Below are 19,393 nucleotides of genomic sequence, written 5' to 3' on the forward strand. Positions count from 1 at the left end.
AAATAATCAAAGATATCGAATTGTCGGAGCGGCGAAGCTAAAGGATACCGGTAATATAATATTACGGAAGAGAGTGGAATAAAAATATTCGGGCGCGACGCGAAAAAAAAAGCGAGGCATCTGACGAATTTCGGCGTCGACGGTGGAGTCTCGTCGTGTAAATGTCGTGCTGGATGCACGCGCGCGCGATGTATACATATATTATTTGCAGACGGGTATGAGATTGATATTTTGGGAGACCCCACGCGAGAGGCACACGGCACCAATAAACGCCGCGGCACCGACGAGAGGGCTCCGCACAAATATCAAGTGCGTTTTGTTATGGCGTTTGGGTTCTGTTGCGATGTGATTGCGACGAATTCCACCCTTTGCGTGCACGAGGGATCGCTGATATGAAGGGGCAGACAGGCGGCATTAATTGATCCCAGCGCCAATTGCTCGTGGAACCCGAATGTCGTTGTTTTGCGATATGTCTCGAGTATACAACTTCTAATTTTGATGGACGTGCTCACACTGTTGATTTTTCAAATGGCAGAATGATTTTATACGTTGCCGAAATAGTTGGCTGTCTAATTGACTTTGCTATTAGAAGTTAAATGCTGTATATATGACACGAACAAAATCGTACAAATATTTAATATTTTCAAAATAATTCCAGTAGGACAATATTTATTAAATTATGTGACAAAATCTTGTATAAAAATTATTATCTACAATTTATATTACATTATGATGAATATAAAGTTAGACCTTTATATCTATTTTACAAAAATAGATATAAAGATTTAATTAGTGCGTTGTAGCTCATTTTAAAGGAATTCTCGTCAACTCATGATGCCATCGTTGTACAATATTTGTACAACAAACTTATTGAGAAATATATCGTAATTATGTAATTTAAGATAATCAATTTTACAATTATTTAGTAGTAACTTGATAATACATTTTAAATGCATTCAGTTAACTAGATTTCTATATATTCAAATTGTTGTATTGCCAATACTTGGCTACTAATTTCATGAAAGTGGGCGAACATGTCTGACGATAGAGAAGTGCGTGGGATCCTCTAGTAACGAATGCTTGCTTTGCGTAGCCAAATATTTAAAATATTTTGGGAACAAGTATTGCGCAAGATCGGAAGCGACTTATGCGAGATTCCACGCGACGTGTGTCTGAACGTGAGGGAGATTTTTCTAAAGTAAAGTACGAAAAATAAAGTTAGTGAACTGTCTAGTTCATCGGACCTGCCTTGTCGAATAACATTTATTGACACATTGGACCGCGTAAAATAAAATAAACCAGCGATCAACGGCGACTATTTTTAGTCGCCAAATACGTCGGATATTAAAAGACTCCATTCGTCATGAAAGCCTACTCGGCTATAAATGCACGCCTTCTGGATATAGCAAGTAAATATTCTAGCTGTGCGTAAATTTTCGTTTTTTTTATAAATTTAATCCGTCTAGATGAGGGTTTGCAATAGCTACGCCAATCATCGTTTACAACGTCAGAAGTGCGGAAGTTCATGCAAGTTTTTTATAGCTAACGTAAAATAGCTTTCGTCGAACATAAACCACTTTAACTGAATAAATAGACAAACGAAATGTTCCAGTAATTCATGGATAGAAAAATCACTAATACCATTCCAGCCTCTTCAAGATTTTTTTTGGAAGCCATTTTGACAATTGTTTTATTTTTAATCATTTTATGTCTCTGTGCGATACATTGCTTTATGAGAATATTTTGTCCAATTTTTGTCACAAACAATTTTTTATTTATTTATACATAAGTACAAGCAAGCATCATTCATCCGGATTTTCTTGTAATTTTACATATCACAGCAACTAAACTTTCGAAACATGACAGAGATTAAAAAGATAGAGTAATCAGATAGAGTAATAAGAAAATTGAAGCTAGAAAATAACACAAGTTTAAGTTTAAAAAAATTTTCAAAATGTCATAAAGAAATTTTAATTTTATTAAAATCAGTGAAGAGTCAATAAAATGAAGTTTTTGGACGATGTTAGAAATCTAATTTTTAAGATTTTCTACATTCTTGCATGTTTTATTGTAATATTAAAAAATATAATTGTAGACTAAAACGATAATGTAAATAATTTTTGTATCGTTTGTAGTGTATTGAATAAGTTGTTAAAGGTTTTCATGTATATTGTTACTGTATTTCGAGTTTGAGCTATGAGGAGAACCATTCTGTAATGTAGTGATAGAAGCTGCGAGTTTTATAATCGCATTTTAATCCAGTTGATTTACTATCAGAAAGCTTAATATAGAGACCTAATAAAATTCGATGTACTTTAAAAATATAATTATTTGATATTATAGTTTCTTTTCTTAATCGCGGTATATTTATTAATTTTCTTTTACATCTCTATTCAGTTTTCAAAATTATGTAGAAAAAGAAACTTTTTTAATCTACTATTTTAATTAACCTTTTTTTATAAATTTTAAAAAATTTGTTTTTTTTTTTAAGATTATAGATGCCGATTATTGCTTTTATATTTAATAATGGAGAAAATTAAAGTTAAAAGATCATTGTCATATCTTAAAAATATAAAAAATTAATTAAAATTATTGAAATAATAATGTAAAACATTAAATTAGATATTATTATGTAGATAGCTAACTATTGGATTATTGTTATATATTTTATATTATTATATAAAATATTAAATTGTTCTGTCATTTTAAGTTCCGGCGATTACAGAAATATTTTAAACTAAAGATTTATGCAATTATAAAACGCATGGCCTCGAGTGTCAAGCGTATTACCCAGAATGCTTTGTTCTGATCGGTGTCGGGTGTCGTGTACTGTATAGGTGGTCTTCCGGAACTCACATCCTCCGCATCCATAAATTCATCGTCGTCCTCTTCGAGCGATGACTTCGACCACGAGTTCTCTTTTCTCTTCGAACCGCTCGATCTCTTCGAACTGTCGAAAATAACATCTTTGATTTTTTCATAGTCCTCTTCGCTGGCGTTTTCGAATCTGGATACTTTTAACGCCTTCGCCTTGTCTCTCCGCGATCTTTCCACGGAGGTGACTGCGTTGGTCGCCGTGTAAATCTGTTTATCCTGATCATCCGACTGCTCTCTCGAGCTAGACCGAAACCTTTTGCTCTTAAAGGATTTTTTGGCGGAATTACCACGAGAGGACATGTCCCTTCTGCTCTCGGAGAGTCCGACGACGCTGCTAACCAGATCTTCCAAGACTTCATCATCCAGCAGTATGTCCTGCAAAATGGTCTGTACTTCTACCGAGACGCTCTTCTTACTCTCCGACCTAGACAATGACGGGCTGTTAGTTGGAGAAGTGTTCGTTGACATATCTTTGAACAAGTCGCGCACCGTTTGCACGGATATGTCCGACTTGCGACGTTCCGGATCGCGATTCTTCCTCGATTTCTTTGTACTCAAATTCTCCGCTGACTTACTGATCTCCGCGTTCTTGGACTTTAATCTGGTAGGCTTTCTCAGGATCGTCGTGGAGGACTTGCCGGATCTAGGTTTTTTCTGACTGACGAAGGTTTTCTTCTCTGCCTCAATCTTTTCGGTAGCTGGACGGGTAGTCGAGTCAGTTTTCGCAACATCGTTCGAGAGTTTCTTCATTTTTTTAGAAACGTCGACGTTCTTCGCTTTCTTCGATAATTCTGGAGATTTTCTTGGTGCTCTTCGCGCGATGATCCTTCTCTCCTCATGATCAGACTCATCGACGGACGAAACTGACTCCTCGTATCTTTTGATGATCGAGAGAATCTCATCGAAGGATTCCGTGGTGAGCGCCTCGTTGCCGGAGTCCTTGTCAAATGACGTCTCGCTTGAGGAGGCGGATATTTGGTTCTCGTCGTGGATGTACTCAATGTCCTGCGGAATCGGCGTCGGTAGCCTGACATACTTTTTCGGCTCCGGCGGGGCCAGCGATCGCGCGACTTGCTGTAAGCTCTCTCTAATTTCCGTATTGATTTCCTCCAAGAATCTTTTCGTCTCGTTGTAGGCGTCGTCGTTGTCGTCGTTACGGGGCCGATCGGCTTGCACGATCCACGTGTCGTCATCCTCTTGCACGAGATAATTAAACTCCGGGCTCAATCTTGAGTCTGGACTGAGTCTCGAGTCCGGTCTGGAGCCGCCGAGCAGGTACCTGGTGCTGCACTCCGACAGTGTGCTCCGACCATCGAAATTCTTGTCCAAAGATCGCAGTTCGCTTCGCACTCTTAAACTGTATTCGTGTAGGTTTTCGAGCTTATGCCTAGCGTCGCGAGGAAGCCTCACGGTAGAATGACTAAAGCTGCAGAGAGAATCATGGATACTTTGAATGTCATTGTAAGCCGGCTCGTGATACGAGAGGCATGGCGTTGGCGGATTGATGCTGATCATCACGGTGTCGCTTGCGTGTCGCAGGCACGCCAACAGCTCCAGCACACCGACGCAGCCGACCAACACCGACAGCAATAAACCCATTCTTCAAATTAATTATTGACAACTTTCATTATTCAATTATTGAAATATAAATCATTCGAATTATCTCGTGTATGCTTTATATTTAAATTCATTGCTTTATATTTAAATTCATCATTGAATATTTTACGGGTCTTGCATTCAAATATACTTGAGATTTTTTTTTTTAAGAAATCGTATCGATTATTGAAATTGTGGTTTCTAGATTAATTAATCATATTTGACGGTTGTCTCGTTGCATAATTCAAATGTACACTCTCGTACTTTCAATCAGCTATAAATAATTACGTTCTGGCAGCGTTTCGAATGATGATCTAATTCTTCACTTTTCATCAAACAAGATCGCATCGTCGATCTAATATTAACTTCACTGACGTCACTGACGTCATTCTAACATCAGAACATTCTTACGCAACAAATTTTTATAAAATAGATAATGATAAGAGAGATTTTCTATCGATCGATAAGATGTATGCGATTCGTCAATTTCTTCCTGTGTCGATGAAAATTGCTGATGAACGATGTCTCATAACGATCGAAAGGGAGAAAGAGAGAGGGTGAGAGAGTGTGCCAATTGCTGAAGAGAACGAGTCTTCGGAATTTACACGATCTCTACATGCGAGGTCTCTCTCTCTCTCTCTCTCTCTCTCTCTCTCTCTCTCTCTCTCTCTCTCTCTCTCGAACAATCTCACAAGTTCGCACGAATATCCCAGTTGATGAAGGATAATTTTGGCAGATGCCGCTATGCGAGCGCGAAAATCCAACACTTGTCCTCTGCTTCGGATTCGCCTGGGAAATCCCTGCGAGTATTCTCCGCTCGATGTTGACGTTCTCTCGAGGGACTATTCAACGAGACGTGAGACAAATTCGATTTCGTGAAATACCTCGCGTTCAAACGGAAAGAGAGATACAATTCATGAGAATTTCCACCTTAGATAACGTTCCCCGGGACATTTCTCCGCATCCTGTCGAAGATTCATCTCGGTGTTCCGATGCTCCTTCCCGAAAGCATCGTCCAGAGCCTGCGGTCTCTCTCGCGCCGGGATGACCTCGTGGCCCCGTGACGGCGCGAGCACCGGTCTCTCGTAAGCGTACGGTAGTAATTCTTGGTGTCGGTGACGTCACCGTGAAGACAGACGACGATTACGCGATCCTGAGAGGGGAGGGGACCACCCACGCGTCACTCTGGTCCACCACTGAGAACGTAGCGGACGTTCTCCACTCTTCGTCGACGAAGGCGCGTTGCGACGTTCCTCTCACTCTTCATCTCCCTTTTCTTCACATCTTACTTTCCTACGGCGCGCGTCCTTTCGGCGTTCGGTGTCGGCCGAAGAAATCGGAGCGGCTATCCTCCGTGCGCGAGGATTCTGCCCGATCGCACGATTATCGGCTTATCCATGCGGCCGGATGGCGGCCGGAGTACTGTTTTATTTTCCGCGGGCAAAAGCGGCTGGCCAGGCCGGTGGCCGTCGGCTCGTTATGTCCCGACGTCGACGTAGTCGCGAGTCGTCGGACACGGATGCGCCGGGGCCCGGCTAAAGGCTAAAGTTAGCCCGAATGTCCCTGAACGCGCGAGTCCCCGTCCTTAATGCACCGGCGCGATCGATTGGCGCGGGGACGGTGATTAGCGGCGTTGCCCCGATCCGCGGCAGCGGCCGCCGCCGCCGCGCCGGTTGCCAATAACCGTTCAATAAATCGCGGCTTGTTCACCCGAGGGGAAAGCAAACTCGCCGACGTTCGGGTGCGAGCGCATCGAATGCGACTCTCGAAATTTCGACTCGAAACGTCTGTCGACCGCATACACACGATGACGCCGCCGATCTCGTGCGGCTGCCAGAAGCGTAGATTCGATATGCTCGGAGAGAAGTAAACAGAATCTTTAAGTCCCGATGTACGCGATTAATTTGGCTCTTAGCCACCGTAATCAGCTGACTCATCTCCAGCCCGATCGTCTGATAGGTCAAGTCGGGTTTCGCTCGAGAAGTTAGCTTTCAGCTCAGATCGGTTAAAATTTCAATTGTAAAATCTCTCGGATGCTGTGACGCCTTTCTCTATCGTAAAGAGAGATAAAGATTTCATTACGTCATTGCGACGATATAAGAATTAACGCATACTGTAATCCTATAAACAGTCGTAAACTTTTTATGACTTATGGATAATCCTGTTATCGTTAATCATAATCAGCCTTTCGAGCGTTTATTAACTGCAAGGTTTCTCCTCCCATTTTCTTTCAACGCGTGCAAGATTAGATCAAATAAAATACATCTAGAGATAGAACATAACTCATCCCATTCAAACAGCTCCAAGTTTACCGGAGGGAGAGGAGAATACGGATTTCTGTTGTACTCGAATAACAGCGGAGGCCGAATTCCGCGCGATTCCATTAACACGGTCGAGAATAATCCCGATTGCAATTCCAAATTGACTCCGCTCTCGATTCCGCCAGATACACTCCGTCTACACGCGCGGTGCTTAAAGGCTACGGATCACATCGTATACCGCTGTTTATGTGATCGGCCCGAGAACAGAGTGAGCTTCTGCCGTCACCCGATAGATTTTATTTCGGTTACCTCATCGATTCGTACGGATGAACGTCAGGATTCATGATTCCCGATTCGTTTTGCGCGCGGTACATCGTTCTGGCGCGCCTCCAACGAGAGAAGATATCGGAACGAGCAACCCTTATCAAACGACCCTCGACGATCCATATTCCGAGCGATGAGGAATCCGGCGGGGAAGTCGGATTTCACAGAAGCGACTCGGACGCCTCCCTCGCGATGTCGGGACGCGAGGTGAGCAAACAAGACAGCGCGATATGACAAAAACGCAGATACAATGAGAGTTACGCGCGTGCTAAACGGTCAACGCGCGTCGTCGGTGAATCAAGTACGTGCGATATTCACAACAGAAAAACGTTTCACTTGACATAGCGGACACAGCGTTTAAGGATTCTTCATGATTTTGCAAAAATATTTAAGACTCACAAGAAAAATATTCCGACAGAATAGGAAGAGACTTCTCTGGATTTTATATAACAGAGATAAATTTATACAAACATAATACTGAAAATATGAAGAAAGAAAAAAAAGAAAACGATGTTGTTAGTATCAGAAGAAATGTTAGCATCAATAGATGATAAAACCAATGATGTATTTTTATTAATATATTTCAATAAAGCTATAATAATTTAATAATTGTTAGAATATCTCATTAAACGATAGCAAAATTTTTAAAAAATTTTAGTTAAAATTTATTTTTGTATTTATAATTATTTAAGATTAATAAGATGTAACACAAAAATATGAGAAATAAGATATCATTTGTCTACACCAAAATTTTTATGCAGTTGATTCACATTGCTATAATTGAGCCGTTTCCGAGTAGAGTTGACGTAATTAATACTGAACATTGTCTTTAAGCGCATTTGTATTTGCGCTGCGAGATTTAAGATAATCTTAATCTCATGCTTTGTTTTATTAACAAGAAAGAAATTTTGCAATGCTAAATGTTCAACGCCGAATGTGATTCATTTCTCTGATAATTCTTTCTGGTGCAATTTTACGCAATACATACTATCTACAAATGCTGTCTTGAGTCTTTATGATACCATGTTGAAAATAATTTCCTTTTACGTGTTAAGATAAGTAAGATAGAGACTGAGATAACAAATATTTAATGTAAAATTTTTCTTAATGCTCAATTCTTAAATAAACAGAAAATTACGGATACATTTCATACAAAAAAATGTTCATAGCTGAGCTAAATGAAAATCTTATAATAAAAAAAAAAAGAATAAAATTATTCGATAAAAAAACATGTTGCTACACTTCATACCAGTATCAATAACTAAGTAGTAGCTACATGATAATTTGTTTAATTAATTTTTCAGATTACATAGTTAACCATGCCAGTCCTTCTATTTGGATCTATTTGAGATTTAAAAATTGTATTTTAATTTTCTTATTAATATTTTATTTAAAAACTATATTCTGATATTTTGACGATTTTAGTGTAAGCTTCTGTTTTAGTGTAAGATTTCTTTTCTGAAAAATTTCTTTTGTATTTTAGAACTTTTTAATTGACCCAAACAATATAATAATAGGAAATTCGAATGGAAAAGCAGGTTAGGAACACTTACGATATCTTTAATTCAAGATTTAATGTTCTTATTCGTATTTTTTACGGAGTTTTTTTTCACTGGAGGCGCGATACGCTTCATAAAAATTCCACGAAGACGTGCAATAGAATCGTAGAATGAAAAATCGCGAAACACGCGAGACACGAGTGGGTGATGGAGCATATCGGCTGCGCAATCCACCGGTCCGGACCACTTCCCCAACCGCCGCCGAAAATAAACGTGTACGTCGACAGCGTATCGGGATCCAAACCAAAATAAATCGGCGTCTTGCGACGTCTCGCTCCGCGAATTTACTCGTCAGATTATCCGACGCGTCGACCGTCCACTCTGGCACGCAGTTATTTATTAATCCAAGAAAAATCTTTTGCTCGGCAAACAATCTGCAATGCGAAAGGACGTGCATGGCCTCAACTTATTAACCCGATTAGAAAAGATCATTTTTCTCTTACACAGCGTGTATGTGCAAACTATACGTGTTCGTAAATAAGTTCGCAAACTTTTTTTTCAATCTTTCTTTTAGATATACAAGATGTTCTGTAATTTGTGATGACAATCGGAAGGGGACGATTCTACCTTAAAAAATAAGTCAAATACATGGAACATAATTTTATAGGGTGTAACGTGTTATTTCTGAGATAATCGACTTTGAAAATTGGTAATCTTTGACGTGAAATATAAAATATCTTGTGAGCTATTAATTCTTTAATAAAAACATTTTTTAATATTTTATGCATGTAATAACGAGTTAAATCAATTGACATATAAAAAAGATACATAATTAAAAAATATGCAATTGCATATTGCATATTTTTTTGAAAAGCAATTATGTGTTTTCTTTGTATCAATTGATTTATTTTGTACATAAAAATATTACGGTCATGAAAGAAAATAGTTTATAGGGAAACATCCCGACGCAACTATATGTGCAACAAATCGAATAATAACAATAATACTTTTTCTAAAGATTACCAGTAGCTATTCTATAAAAATATATGAGGAAAAGGCGACGGCGTTTTAAATGCAAATAAAAAAAGATAATATAAGAACGAAATAAATAAAAAATAAAAGAAAAAAGTCTACACAATATCAATAAAACGTTATAAATAGCGTCATGGCACTCGGCAGTGAGTCGTTAAAACATTGAGCATACAATCGGACTACATCTTGTCGAAAAGTAAATTGGACTCGCGTCGAGTGGAGGACCTTGACTCTGCCCGTAAAAGCCAAGAACGAACTCGGAGCAGTTCTTCTCCACGTGTACGCGCGCCGTTCGCAGGTAATGGCAAATCGATGAGCCGTAAAAAAAAAAGAACAACGTCAAACACTTCGACCCTCTCAAGAGAGATCGATCGATATGTAATCGAGATGTAGAAGAAACGCATGCTCGCGATCGCACCGTATCCTATCGGCAACGTCGGCGACGCCGGCGGAGGTCGAAATTAGTCGACCTCCTTGCCCGCACCCGAGAGAGCCGGTTCTTCTGGAGGGAAACGGAACAATGCCAATGCTATTTCGGTCGATGATCGAACGGCCGGTGGCCACGGTCGAAGAAAAGCGTGCCACCGGATCTGAAAAGCCCCCGCAACGCCTCGTTCGCGAGCCGACCGAATTAGATTAAAGCGGCGGAAGACCGAAGTCTAGCCCGACGTCGGCGGCTTCGCTCCCTCAGGAGCGCGCGTGCGTCCTCGTCCCTCCGTCTGGCATCAGGTATGCCCACCATCGAATCGGCCGTGATCTCGTTTCGCGACTTACAGAGCCGTTCAGATACGCGCGCTCCTCTTTCTCCCTCGCGCTGTCCGTCTCTCGCTCCCTTTGCTCTCTCCGTCATTTCTTTTATTTTAACTTTAATATACGTTGGTGGCGCGTGACCCAAATCGCGTCGTATAAGTATTGCTGCGAACTCGTTTTTGTCGCGAGGCATTCATTATGGGATCATACAATTCGTTACGCCATCAAATTGTATAATTCTTTGCGGAGCAACTTGGTACAGCTTCTGCGCGAAACAAGTACATTTTGTTCATAAAATTCCTTAGTGGAATATCATTTATGACAAAATTATTAATTAATAGTTATTTGCAGAAAGAGTAATATAGCTAAATTTAGCTAAATTCATCAAACTAGTTAAAAAAATATAATTTTCCGTAAAATGTTTCTCGCACTGAAAACTTCATTTTAATTCATTTTAATCAGAATGTCGGAAGTAATTAATAGTGACAGACTCGGTCTGGCCGATCAAGATGAAACGTTCCTCTGACAACCAGGAAGTGGTCAAGTGCAAAGACCTAGCTAGAATGCTTGGCGTTCGAGAGACGTGCAACCCCTTGTCATCCACAAAGCGTTTCTTACAAACAAGAGTGTCAGTGACATTCTAATTATTTTTGTTAAACGTCTCATTCATCAGCAGTGCAGAGCGTTGACTGTTATTACATTGAAGTGGTTGTTATTTATATTGTGCCACTTGACCGTAATAGTTTATCATCTGTTTAAATATTAATAAATATCATATGTATAAATAAACAATTTGTGATATTTAAATTAGATCTTGAACATATTGGTTGAATTATAACTTTTTAAGAGAAATAGGTTACATTACTGTATAATTGAGTGAATGGACTATATTTAACATAAATGAGCGCGTTCACAGACACATTTTTAGCTGTCCGAGTTGGCGTCGAGCTTTTACGGACAAGTAATAATGATCTTTTGCTACTAAAAGCTTTAAGATTAAATCATAATGAATCACATCTCTAAAAGCAAATTCCGACCTTGCGCAATTGGCAAAACGGCAAATGGTATATTTATGGTATATTTGTTTGCATTGTTTCTGTTACATTTTTAATTTATGTATTTGCAAATAAATTAGTGAACTTTAGAAGTAACTGCTTGATAAATCACTTTAGCACAAGTGTCTCTGTAATTTCATATGTTTATTAAAACAATGTCATGATAATTTAAGTAAAACATGAAAATAATGTCTTACATATCTATTATCTTATTCCAAATCATTTCTGGGATAGCGGTAAATTTATCGTAAACCAGTACAATTTTGTCTAATTTTAAGTTTTTATGCTGGAAATATAATGTAAAAGTCTATGTAAGACTTGTTCGTCAAATCGGATTTTATCAGGAAAAGGCGCGGTTGCTTTCCTTTTTTTCTCGTTCATTAACCGACAAAAAAAAGAGATATCGCTTTTCTGTACAGATAAAAAATCGATGAGTGTAATTGACACGAGATATCTTTATCCATATCATGATAAAAAAGCATTCAATATTTATCATAACGACTTTGCGGAAACAATTTTTTTTCAAAGCTATAATACATAATATAAACTTATTACAATAAACTTTAATTAGATAATTAATATTAATATATATGTATGTATATATATATATATTAATATTAATTATCTAATTAAAGTTTATTGTAATAAGTTTATATTATGTATTATAGCTTTAAAAACAAATATATATATATATATATAATGCGACACTGTGAAGTACATATTATAAAATATACCATACAATTATGCCTATTGTCTCGTCCGGATGGAAATAACTATGTAGTCGTGCTCCTGCACGCCGATCCCGACAACAGATTTTAAATCCCCGCCAAAGCAAAAGATGGCGCGTCTAGCGCTCGTGCGGGGACCCTAGCGCTGCGTGCTAACCTGTCGAGCGCGCGCCTCTGCATGCCTCATTGTGTTCTGTTCACCCGATCCCATAACAGGTATCTCGCGTACAGTTTTTAGTATTTCAGTTTTTCTATCATGCCGAAGCATAAGAGCAAGAAAAAACACTCATCCAGACGCTCGAGAGACGACGCCCGTTCGCGCAGAGATTCCTCTCAGGATTCCTATAGATATAGGCCTCGAGAAAGCTCTCGTGAGAGATCTCTTTCCCAGCACAAGGAGGTAAGAGCGTCGCGCGAAGATTCTCGTCGTTTCAGTTCCTCCGGCCATCGAAGCTCCTCGAGGAATTCCTCGTCTCGTCGATCCCCTTCGAATGAGAATTTACTCGACATGCTCGATTGCATACGGAATTTAGTCGCACAGCGAGGCAGCGAACATAACCTCCTCCAGTCACAGGCGACTATCTCCTCCTCTGTTGCGACGCGTGGTCCGAGGGCATTGACCATGGAGATAGCCACGCTTGCGGGGGAAACGCCAACAACGGCTTTACCGGCTTCTCCACCTGCCTTTGAGCACACTGAGGAGGAACAGACGGTCGCTCAAGCAGACCGCGGCGTTGTACCAGGTATGTCCTCTTGCTGACCCAGTCTCTGCGCTTTTTCTGGCGAAGAGAGGACATAACCGATCTGTTTCCTCCCTCTCTTCTTTTTCTCTCTTTTTTAGTCCGGCCTTCAGACGAAGAGGGGCTTCCAACTAAGGGGGCGGTAGCCTTCGCCGACCCTCCGGTTACTACAGTCTCTGAGGCTCAGATTCAAGATACCCCGGAGGTCGCGTTGGCTAAAGAGCTGTTCGGCGACGCCCAATCGTCACAGGCAACTTTGACCTGCAACCCGTTAATTATGCAGGCGATCCAGTCCACATCCCGGAAGGGCCTTACCGAGGAAGTTCGCAACAGCCTTCTTTCCAAGTATGATACCAAGGACGAATTCGCCGGATTAGCTCCACCCAAGCTAAACAAGGAATTGCTGGCCGCATTGACCTCCTCTGTCATCAAACGTGACGAGTTCCAATCGCGCTCTCAGTCACAGGTTGGATCGTGCCTCCGAGCCCTCGCCTCAGGCATGTCGGTCCTCCTCAGCACGGAAATGTTTCAGTCGTCGCAAGAAGCCAAGCCGGCACTAGTCCTCTTTTCGGACAGCATCCACCTTCTCGCGGACCATTATTTTCGGCTCTCGCTCGCTCGAAGAGCTTTCACGAAGCCGTCTCTCAATATGGTCGGCAAGAATGCCGCGGAATCAGCTCCGATCGACGATTGCCTTTTCGGTCAAGATTTTTCGCAGACCCTGAAGGCGGCTCAGGCCTGTGAGAAGGCAGGTCGGGAGGCAGTCAAAACGTCCGCACCGTTGGGGAAGAAATCTTTACAGCCTGTGCGCCAGCAGACTCAGCCGCGGCGTGCTCAACCTTCCGCACCTATCAGGTCGGGAAACCAGAGAGCTCCCGCCCGCCCATCGACGGCCCGCAGGTCGGGAGCTCGCCACTACAAGAGCCGTCAGCACCGCTCACAATCCAGATCCCGCTCCAGGCATCACAACTAAATCAGGTACAGTCAGCAGGTCGCCTGAGCTTTTTCACCGAACAATGGCTTAACATTACGTCAGATCCGACAGTGCTGAATGCAGTTCAGGGGTACCGCATTCCGTTCGCTTCGCTCCCTTCTCCAAGACCTTACTTACAGGAGAGGGAGCTTTCCAACCACGACTCACTTCACTGTGACGCGGAAATCAAACGCCTTCGCGCCAAGGGGGCTATTGAGATGGTCGAACCCTCCGGAGAGCAGTTTGTATCGTCCTTCTTCCTTATCGACAAATCGTCGGGCGGTAAACGCTTTATTTTAAACTTGAAGGATCTTAATACTTATATCGAGCCCCCTCATTTTAAGCTCGAAGACTGGCGAACTGTCGTTCGCCTCATGCTGCCCGGATCACAGATGGCGACCCTCGATCTTGAAGATGCGTATCTACTAGTCCCTATTGCACAGGAGCATCGTAGGTTCCTGCGGTTTTGTTGGCGTCATATAACTTATCAATTCACGGCGTTACCTTTCGGCCTTGCTACGGCCCCCTTTATTTTTACCAAAATTCTCCGGCCGGTTATCACTAATTTACGCAAGAAGGGTTTCCAGTCGGTTGTTTATCTGGACGACTTTCTTCTCCTCGGCTCAACCAGTGAGGAGTGCAAGGCTAACGTTTTTAACACTATTGCCCTCCTCGAGTCTTTAGGCTTTTTAATTAATTACCAGAAATCTAACCTGGAGCCTTCTTCTAAACGTAGATATTTGGGCTTTATTTTTGACTCTAGTCAGCAATCTGTCTCGATTCCCCCCCACCGTCGTGCGAATCTACTCAATCTGACAGTCTCCATGGCTAATAAACCCTCATGCTCCATTAGAGAGTTCGCCAGCTTCATTGGTTCTCTCATCTCTATATGTCCAGCAGTCCAATACGGTCTCCTGTACACAAAAAACTTTGAGAGAGAGAAATTTCTATCTCTGTTAGACTCGGATGATAATTTCTCGACAATCATGAATATTCCTCCTTCTCTTCAGCAGGATTTTTCCTGGTGGATCAATATTTTCTCGGATCAGCACCAGGCCAACAAAATTCGCGAAAGCACCTTTCGCGTGGAGATCTTCTCGGATGCTTCCATGACTGGCTGGGGCGCCTCCTGTGGAGAACAACGTACACATGGCTGGTGGTCTCAAGCGGAAAAATTACTCCACATAAATACCTTGGAGCTCAAAGCGTCTTTCAACGCCCTTCGGTGCTTCGCAGGGCACCTGCGAGACTGCAACATTCTTCTTCGTATTGATAATACTACGGCGTTATCATATATTAATAAATTTGGATCAATTCAGTACCCTCATCTCTCGGATATTTCGAGACAAATTTGGCTCTGGTGTGAGGACAGAAATATTTTTCTGTTCGCCTCGTATATCTCCTCACTAGACAATTATATTGCTGATGCGGAATCTCGAGCCCTGGACCCGAATACTGAGTGGTCCCTGTCGGAGCATGCTTTTCTTTGCGTGGCTGAGGCCTTCGGTCCTTTTGACATAGATTTATTCGCTTCCGCGATAAACAACAAATGTGAGACCTACGTTTCCTGGATACCGGATCCGGGATCGATTGCAGTAGACGCATTTACCCTTTCCTGGGCAGAACTCAATTTTTACGCTTTCCCCCCATTTATCTTACTTCCTCGAGTTCTCAGGAAAGTGGTGGACGAGGGAGCAACGGGCACGGTGGTCGTACCCTGGTGGCCTTCTCAGCCCTGGTTTCCGTTGTTCCAACGTCTTCTAATATCAGACCCGTTGATTCTTGCTCCCAACCATGCTCTACTCTCTTCTCCTTTCAGGAAACAACACCCGGAATTCAGGACGCTTTCCCTGGGGGCCGGGAGGTTATCAGGAAGGCTTTTGAGGCCAAACTAGCTCCGCTTGCAGCGATTCCGGCGTTGACAGCCTCTCTATCGGAGGCCACCATTAGACAATATTCCTCTCCACTCCGGTACTGGTGGGAGTTTTGCATGCGTCACAACGTTCCGCTCTACTCTCCCAATGTGGCCCAGATGCTGGATTTTCTGGCTCAAGAGCTTTCTAGGACTTCCTCCTATTCGAGCCTCAATACCATAAGGTCGGCGGTGTCTCTTATTAGCCAAAATGAGATCGGCAACCATCCCTTGATCAAGAGGTTTTTCAAGGGCGTAGCATCACTCAGACCGCCTCGTCCTAAATACGATTACGTCTGGGACCCAGCACCGGTGATCACTAAAATGGCCTCCATCTATCCGTATGACTCATGCTCTCTGAGCACGCTGACCAGGAAGCTCGTCCTCCTCCTCGCTCTGGGTACCGGCCAACGTGCACAATCGCTCGCCCTGCTGAGAATCTCACACATCTCTCTGAAGGACAAGCTTTTCATTCGTATTCCGGACCGAATTAAAACCTCAGCGCCAGGCCGCCCTCAGCCGTTTTTCTCTTTCTCGCGTTTCCTGGAGCATGAAAGCCTCTGTATTTTCCGTTTAATGGAAGCTTATCTTGAGAAGACTAACTCTCTGCGTCCAAGCTCATGCGATTTCCTGTTTGTCTCTTTATCTAAGCCGCATAAAGCGGTCACCTCCCAGACAATCAGTCGCTGGATAAAGCAGGGCCTCGATGATTGTGGAATAGACACTTCGGTCTTCTCCGCTCACAGTACTCGCCACGCCTCAACCTCCCGAGCGGCACGTAAAGGAGTCACGCTTGATCTTATCAAGCGTGCAGCTGGGTGGTCGGGCGAGTCGCGTGTTTTCGCGAGTTTTTATAATAGGCCGATTGTAAATCAGGAGGATTTCAGCAACGCTGTTCTTCTCTCCTGAACACATGCTTGTTTATACATATTTTTTTTTTTTCTGTTTTTTGGAGTTTAGTTTATTCTTATTTCTCTCTTCTTTTTTGCACTTTCGAAGCTCCTTTACTCGAAACTGAGAAAGACGGAAGAGGGTAAGAGAGAAGCGGCCTACGAGTTAAGCTTATTTTTAAGAAAATTTAAGATGACCATTAATATGTGCTCTATCTTTAAACGATTCTTGTTTTGTCACAACGCTACTTTGTACGCGTATTCTTCATTTTCCTTGTATTTTTATAATGCTTTACGTTAATTATATTTATAGTCAATTTTCTTTTATCCTTTTAGGCGTTGTGTTTCTCGGCTAATCGCTGGGCTTTAAACAACTACATAGTTATTTCCATCCGGACGAGACAATAGGCATAATTATTAGATTGAACGAACTTACCTGTGAAGTTCGATCCTAATTATGCCATTTGTCTCGTCCGGATGGACTCCCTCCCTCTTTTTTATTGTTTCCCTCCCTCAAATTTAGCGATTAGCCTTCTCCTTTGAACTTATGAGGCATGCAGAGGCGCGCGCTCGACAGGTTAGCACGCAGCGCTAGGGTCCCCGCACGAGCGCTAGACGCGCCATCTTTTGCTTTGGCGGGGATTTAAAATCTGTTGTCGGGATCGGCGTGCAGGAGCACGACTACATAGTTATTTCCATCCGGACGAGACAAATGGCATAATTAGGATCGAACTTCACAGGTAAGTTCGTTCAATCTAATAATTACTGACCCAAATTTATATATTGATTTTTATGCGGCAATTGCACGTCGTAAAAACACTACCCGCTTGAAATAGACAATGTGCCAGAATTTTACAGTGGCTCTATTACGACATGTTGCGTCATTATTACGCCATGCTTTTCATATAAAACTCGTCACTTGCTTGTTCGGAGCTCAGAACACTCGCACAGTCTTGACAGAAAGCTTCAACCGTGTCAAAAAATCGCGTGTCCCTTCCCACAAAAATTAAAAACTCTACTTACACAATTGACATTTTGGACCGTAAATGTCTCGCAAGTTGCACCGATGCAAGTTATTTTCAAATCTTTCGAATTAAATTATATAATTTGAATAATTAATTTTTATCACAACTCAAATGGATTATCACTACATATTCCATTATCACATCATACCTATCGTAGACAGCGGAACAATCTAATTCACACCGTCGCGTCGCGACATTGTAAAATATGTAGCGTGAATTGTCTCTGTGTATTTGTTGTAGTTGTTTTGTATCCTTAGGCGCGTCGCAACTTTACGTGGTGTTCGCCCGGGGGTGCGAGCGAGGGGGGGGGAGGGGCAGGGGAGGACTGTGTACTTTGTTTCTCTGGGACAGTGTGTTTGCGTACTTTATTATCAGATATACAGACATAAGTCGATTAGCGAGTGGGTAATTTCACTTCAGGTCCTTACCATCCCGCGTGACTTTTACGCGACGACTTTTCTTTCCGATCGTTCGCGATTGCGGACATCTTGGCAGCCGACCCGTAAACACTTATCCTCGAGCGATTATCACGCAATCGTGTCTGACTACGCGCTGGCGCACTTCACTTACCGAAATCCAAAACCACCTTTCTCGAGTGACCGCAGGCCGTGGTCGTCACGACGGAATTTCGTATCAAGGAAAAGCGCGGTCTCACTTTCCTTTCTTTTTTTTTTCGTTAATCGATCGACGGAAAAAAGAGAGATATCGCTTTTCTGTATATACGGATTAAAAAAAAAAAAAAGAATCCTACTACCGCAATAAGGATATTACGTCGATTTATTCGCGCGCTTTCGTCGTCTTTCGTTCCCTTCCTGAAACTCTCTGACTGGCTCTAATAAAAGACCCGAACGGGTCAGTCTCTGGATCCCATCGTGGTGGGAGCTTCGACAAGAAATCAAAATAGATTGCCGGCCGGCGTGGTTTCCGGTTGGATTAAAACCAACTTGAGGCAACATTCCTTGATCAAACACCTGGCACTTTTCATATTTGCTTTTCATAGGTGAATTCCGTTAAATCTCAAAGAATCTCACATTACATAATTCCTATTATATAATATAAAGCTTTAGACATTATATGAATTACAACGATATATATTATATATAATAATTTTGACTAAATGGAATAATTTGCAGTAAATTTATAATAATTGAGAATGAAACACTATTGCCAATTTTATTCTAGAATCCTGGAAAATTTTAAAAAATTTTTATTTTAATAACAGATTTTTAAATTAGTCTAAAGTCGTTTTCATTGAATTGCAATGTCAATGTCTCAATAATCTTCAAATTCATTCATATTCTAATTCAAATTCTTTTAAGCAAATAAAGAAATTAAATGACAAAGTTGTTTCTGAAAGACTGATATTCATCGAAACCTTAAATGTTCCGAAATTGCTCAATCAAGATATACATATGCATTACTGTTTACTTGTTTAGCGTCATATTTCTTGTAAATTGTATACCGTGTAAATTATTATGACTTGCCAACTGGTTTGCTGGATCACAATGAAAAATTGGGAATCTTGGCGCATAAACTGGCGGTTCGCGTTGTCGTAATATAATTTGCATTGCGCAGTTCTGAAAGTGACCGGTCGGCTATGATGTTCCTCCGCTATCTTACTCGATCTCTATTTTCGTTCATCTAAATAAAGCCGAAAGTGGCCCAGATTCTACGCAACAAGCGAAACAACGGCGTGCGATCGCGAGACATTTCATATTATTCTTCAGATAT

General features: G+C 41.6%; 2 protein-coding genes across 7 annotated transcripts in view; one reads left to right on the forward strand and one right to left on the reverse strand.

Moving 5' to 3' along the window:
• Positions 1-19,393, reverse strand: part of LOC105837648 (four and a half LIM domains protein 2) — a 133,322-nt gene that overhangs the window by 26,891 nt on the left and 87,038 nt on the right. The window contains exon 1 of one of the 6 annotated variants that reach the window (XM_012682601.3): positions 18,091-18,168. The exons of 3 other annotated variants lie outside the window; for them this stretch is intronic. In XM_012682601.3, the coding sequence (XP_012538055.1) occupies positions 18,091-18,093 (3 nt within the window). In that variant the 5' untranslated portion in view covers positions 18,094-18,168. Of the gene's footprint in view, positions 1-2,790; positions 6,174-18,090; positions 18,169-19,393 lie in introns of those variants that run through there. 2 more of the 6 variants (XM_012682588.3, XM_012682589.3) reach the window with 2 other exon arrangements.
• On the forward strand, positions 12,133-17,637 carry LOC118645677. Its single transcript, XM_036287286.1, has 2 exons — positions 12,133-12,865; positions 12,964-17,637. The coding sequence occupies exons 1-2, from the start codon at positions 12,379-12,381 to the stop codon at positions 13,833-13,835; spliced, it is 1,359 nt and encodes a 452-aa protein (XP_036143179.1). The 5' UTR covers positions 12,133-12,378; the 3' UTR covers positions 13,836-17,637.

The sequence above is a fragment of the Monomorium pharaonis genome, chromosome 5 (assembly GCF_013373865.1).
Source record: "Monomorium pharaonis isolate MP-MQ-018 chromosome 5, ASM1337386v2, whole genome shotgun sequence".
Taxonomy (NCBI): domain Eukaryota; kingdom Metazoa; phylum Arthropoda; class Insecta; order Hymenoptera; family Formicidae; genus Monomorium; species Monomorium pharaonis.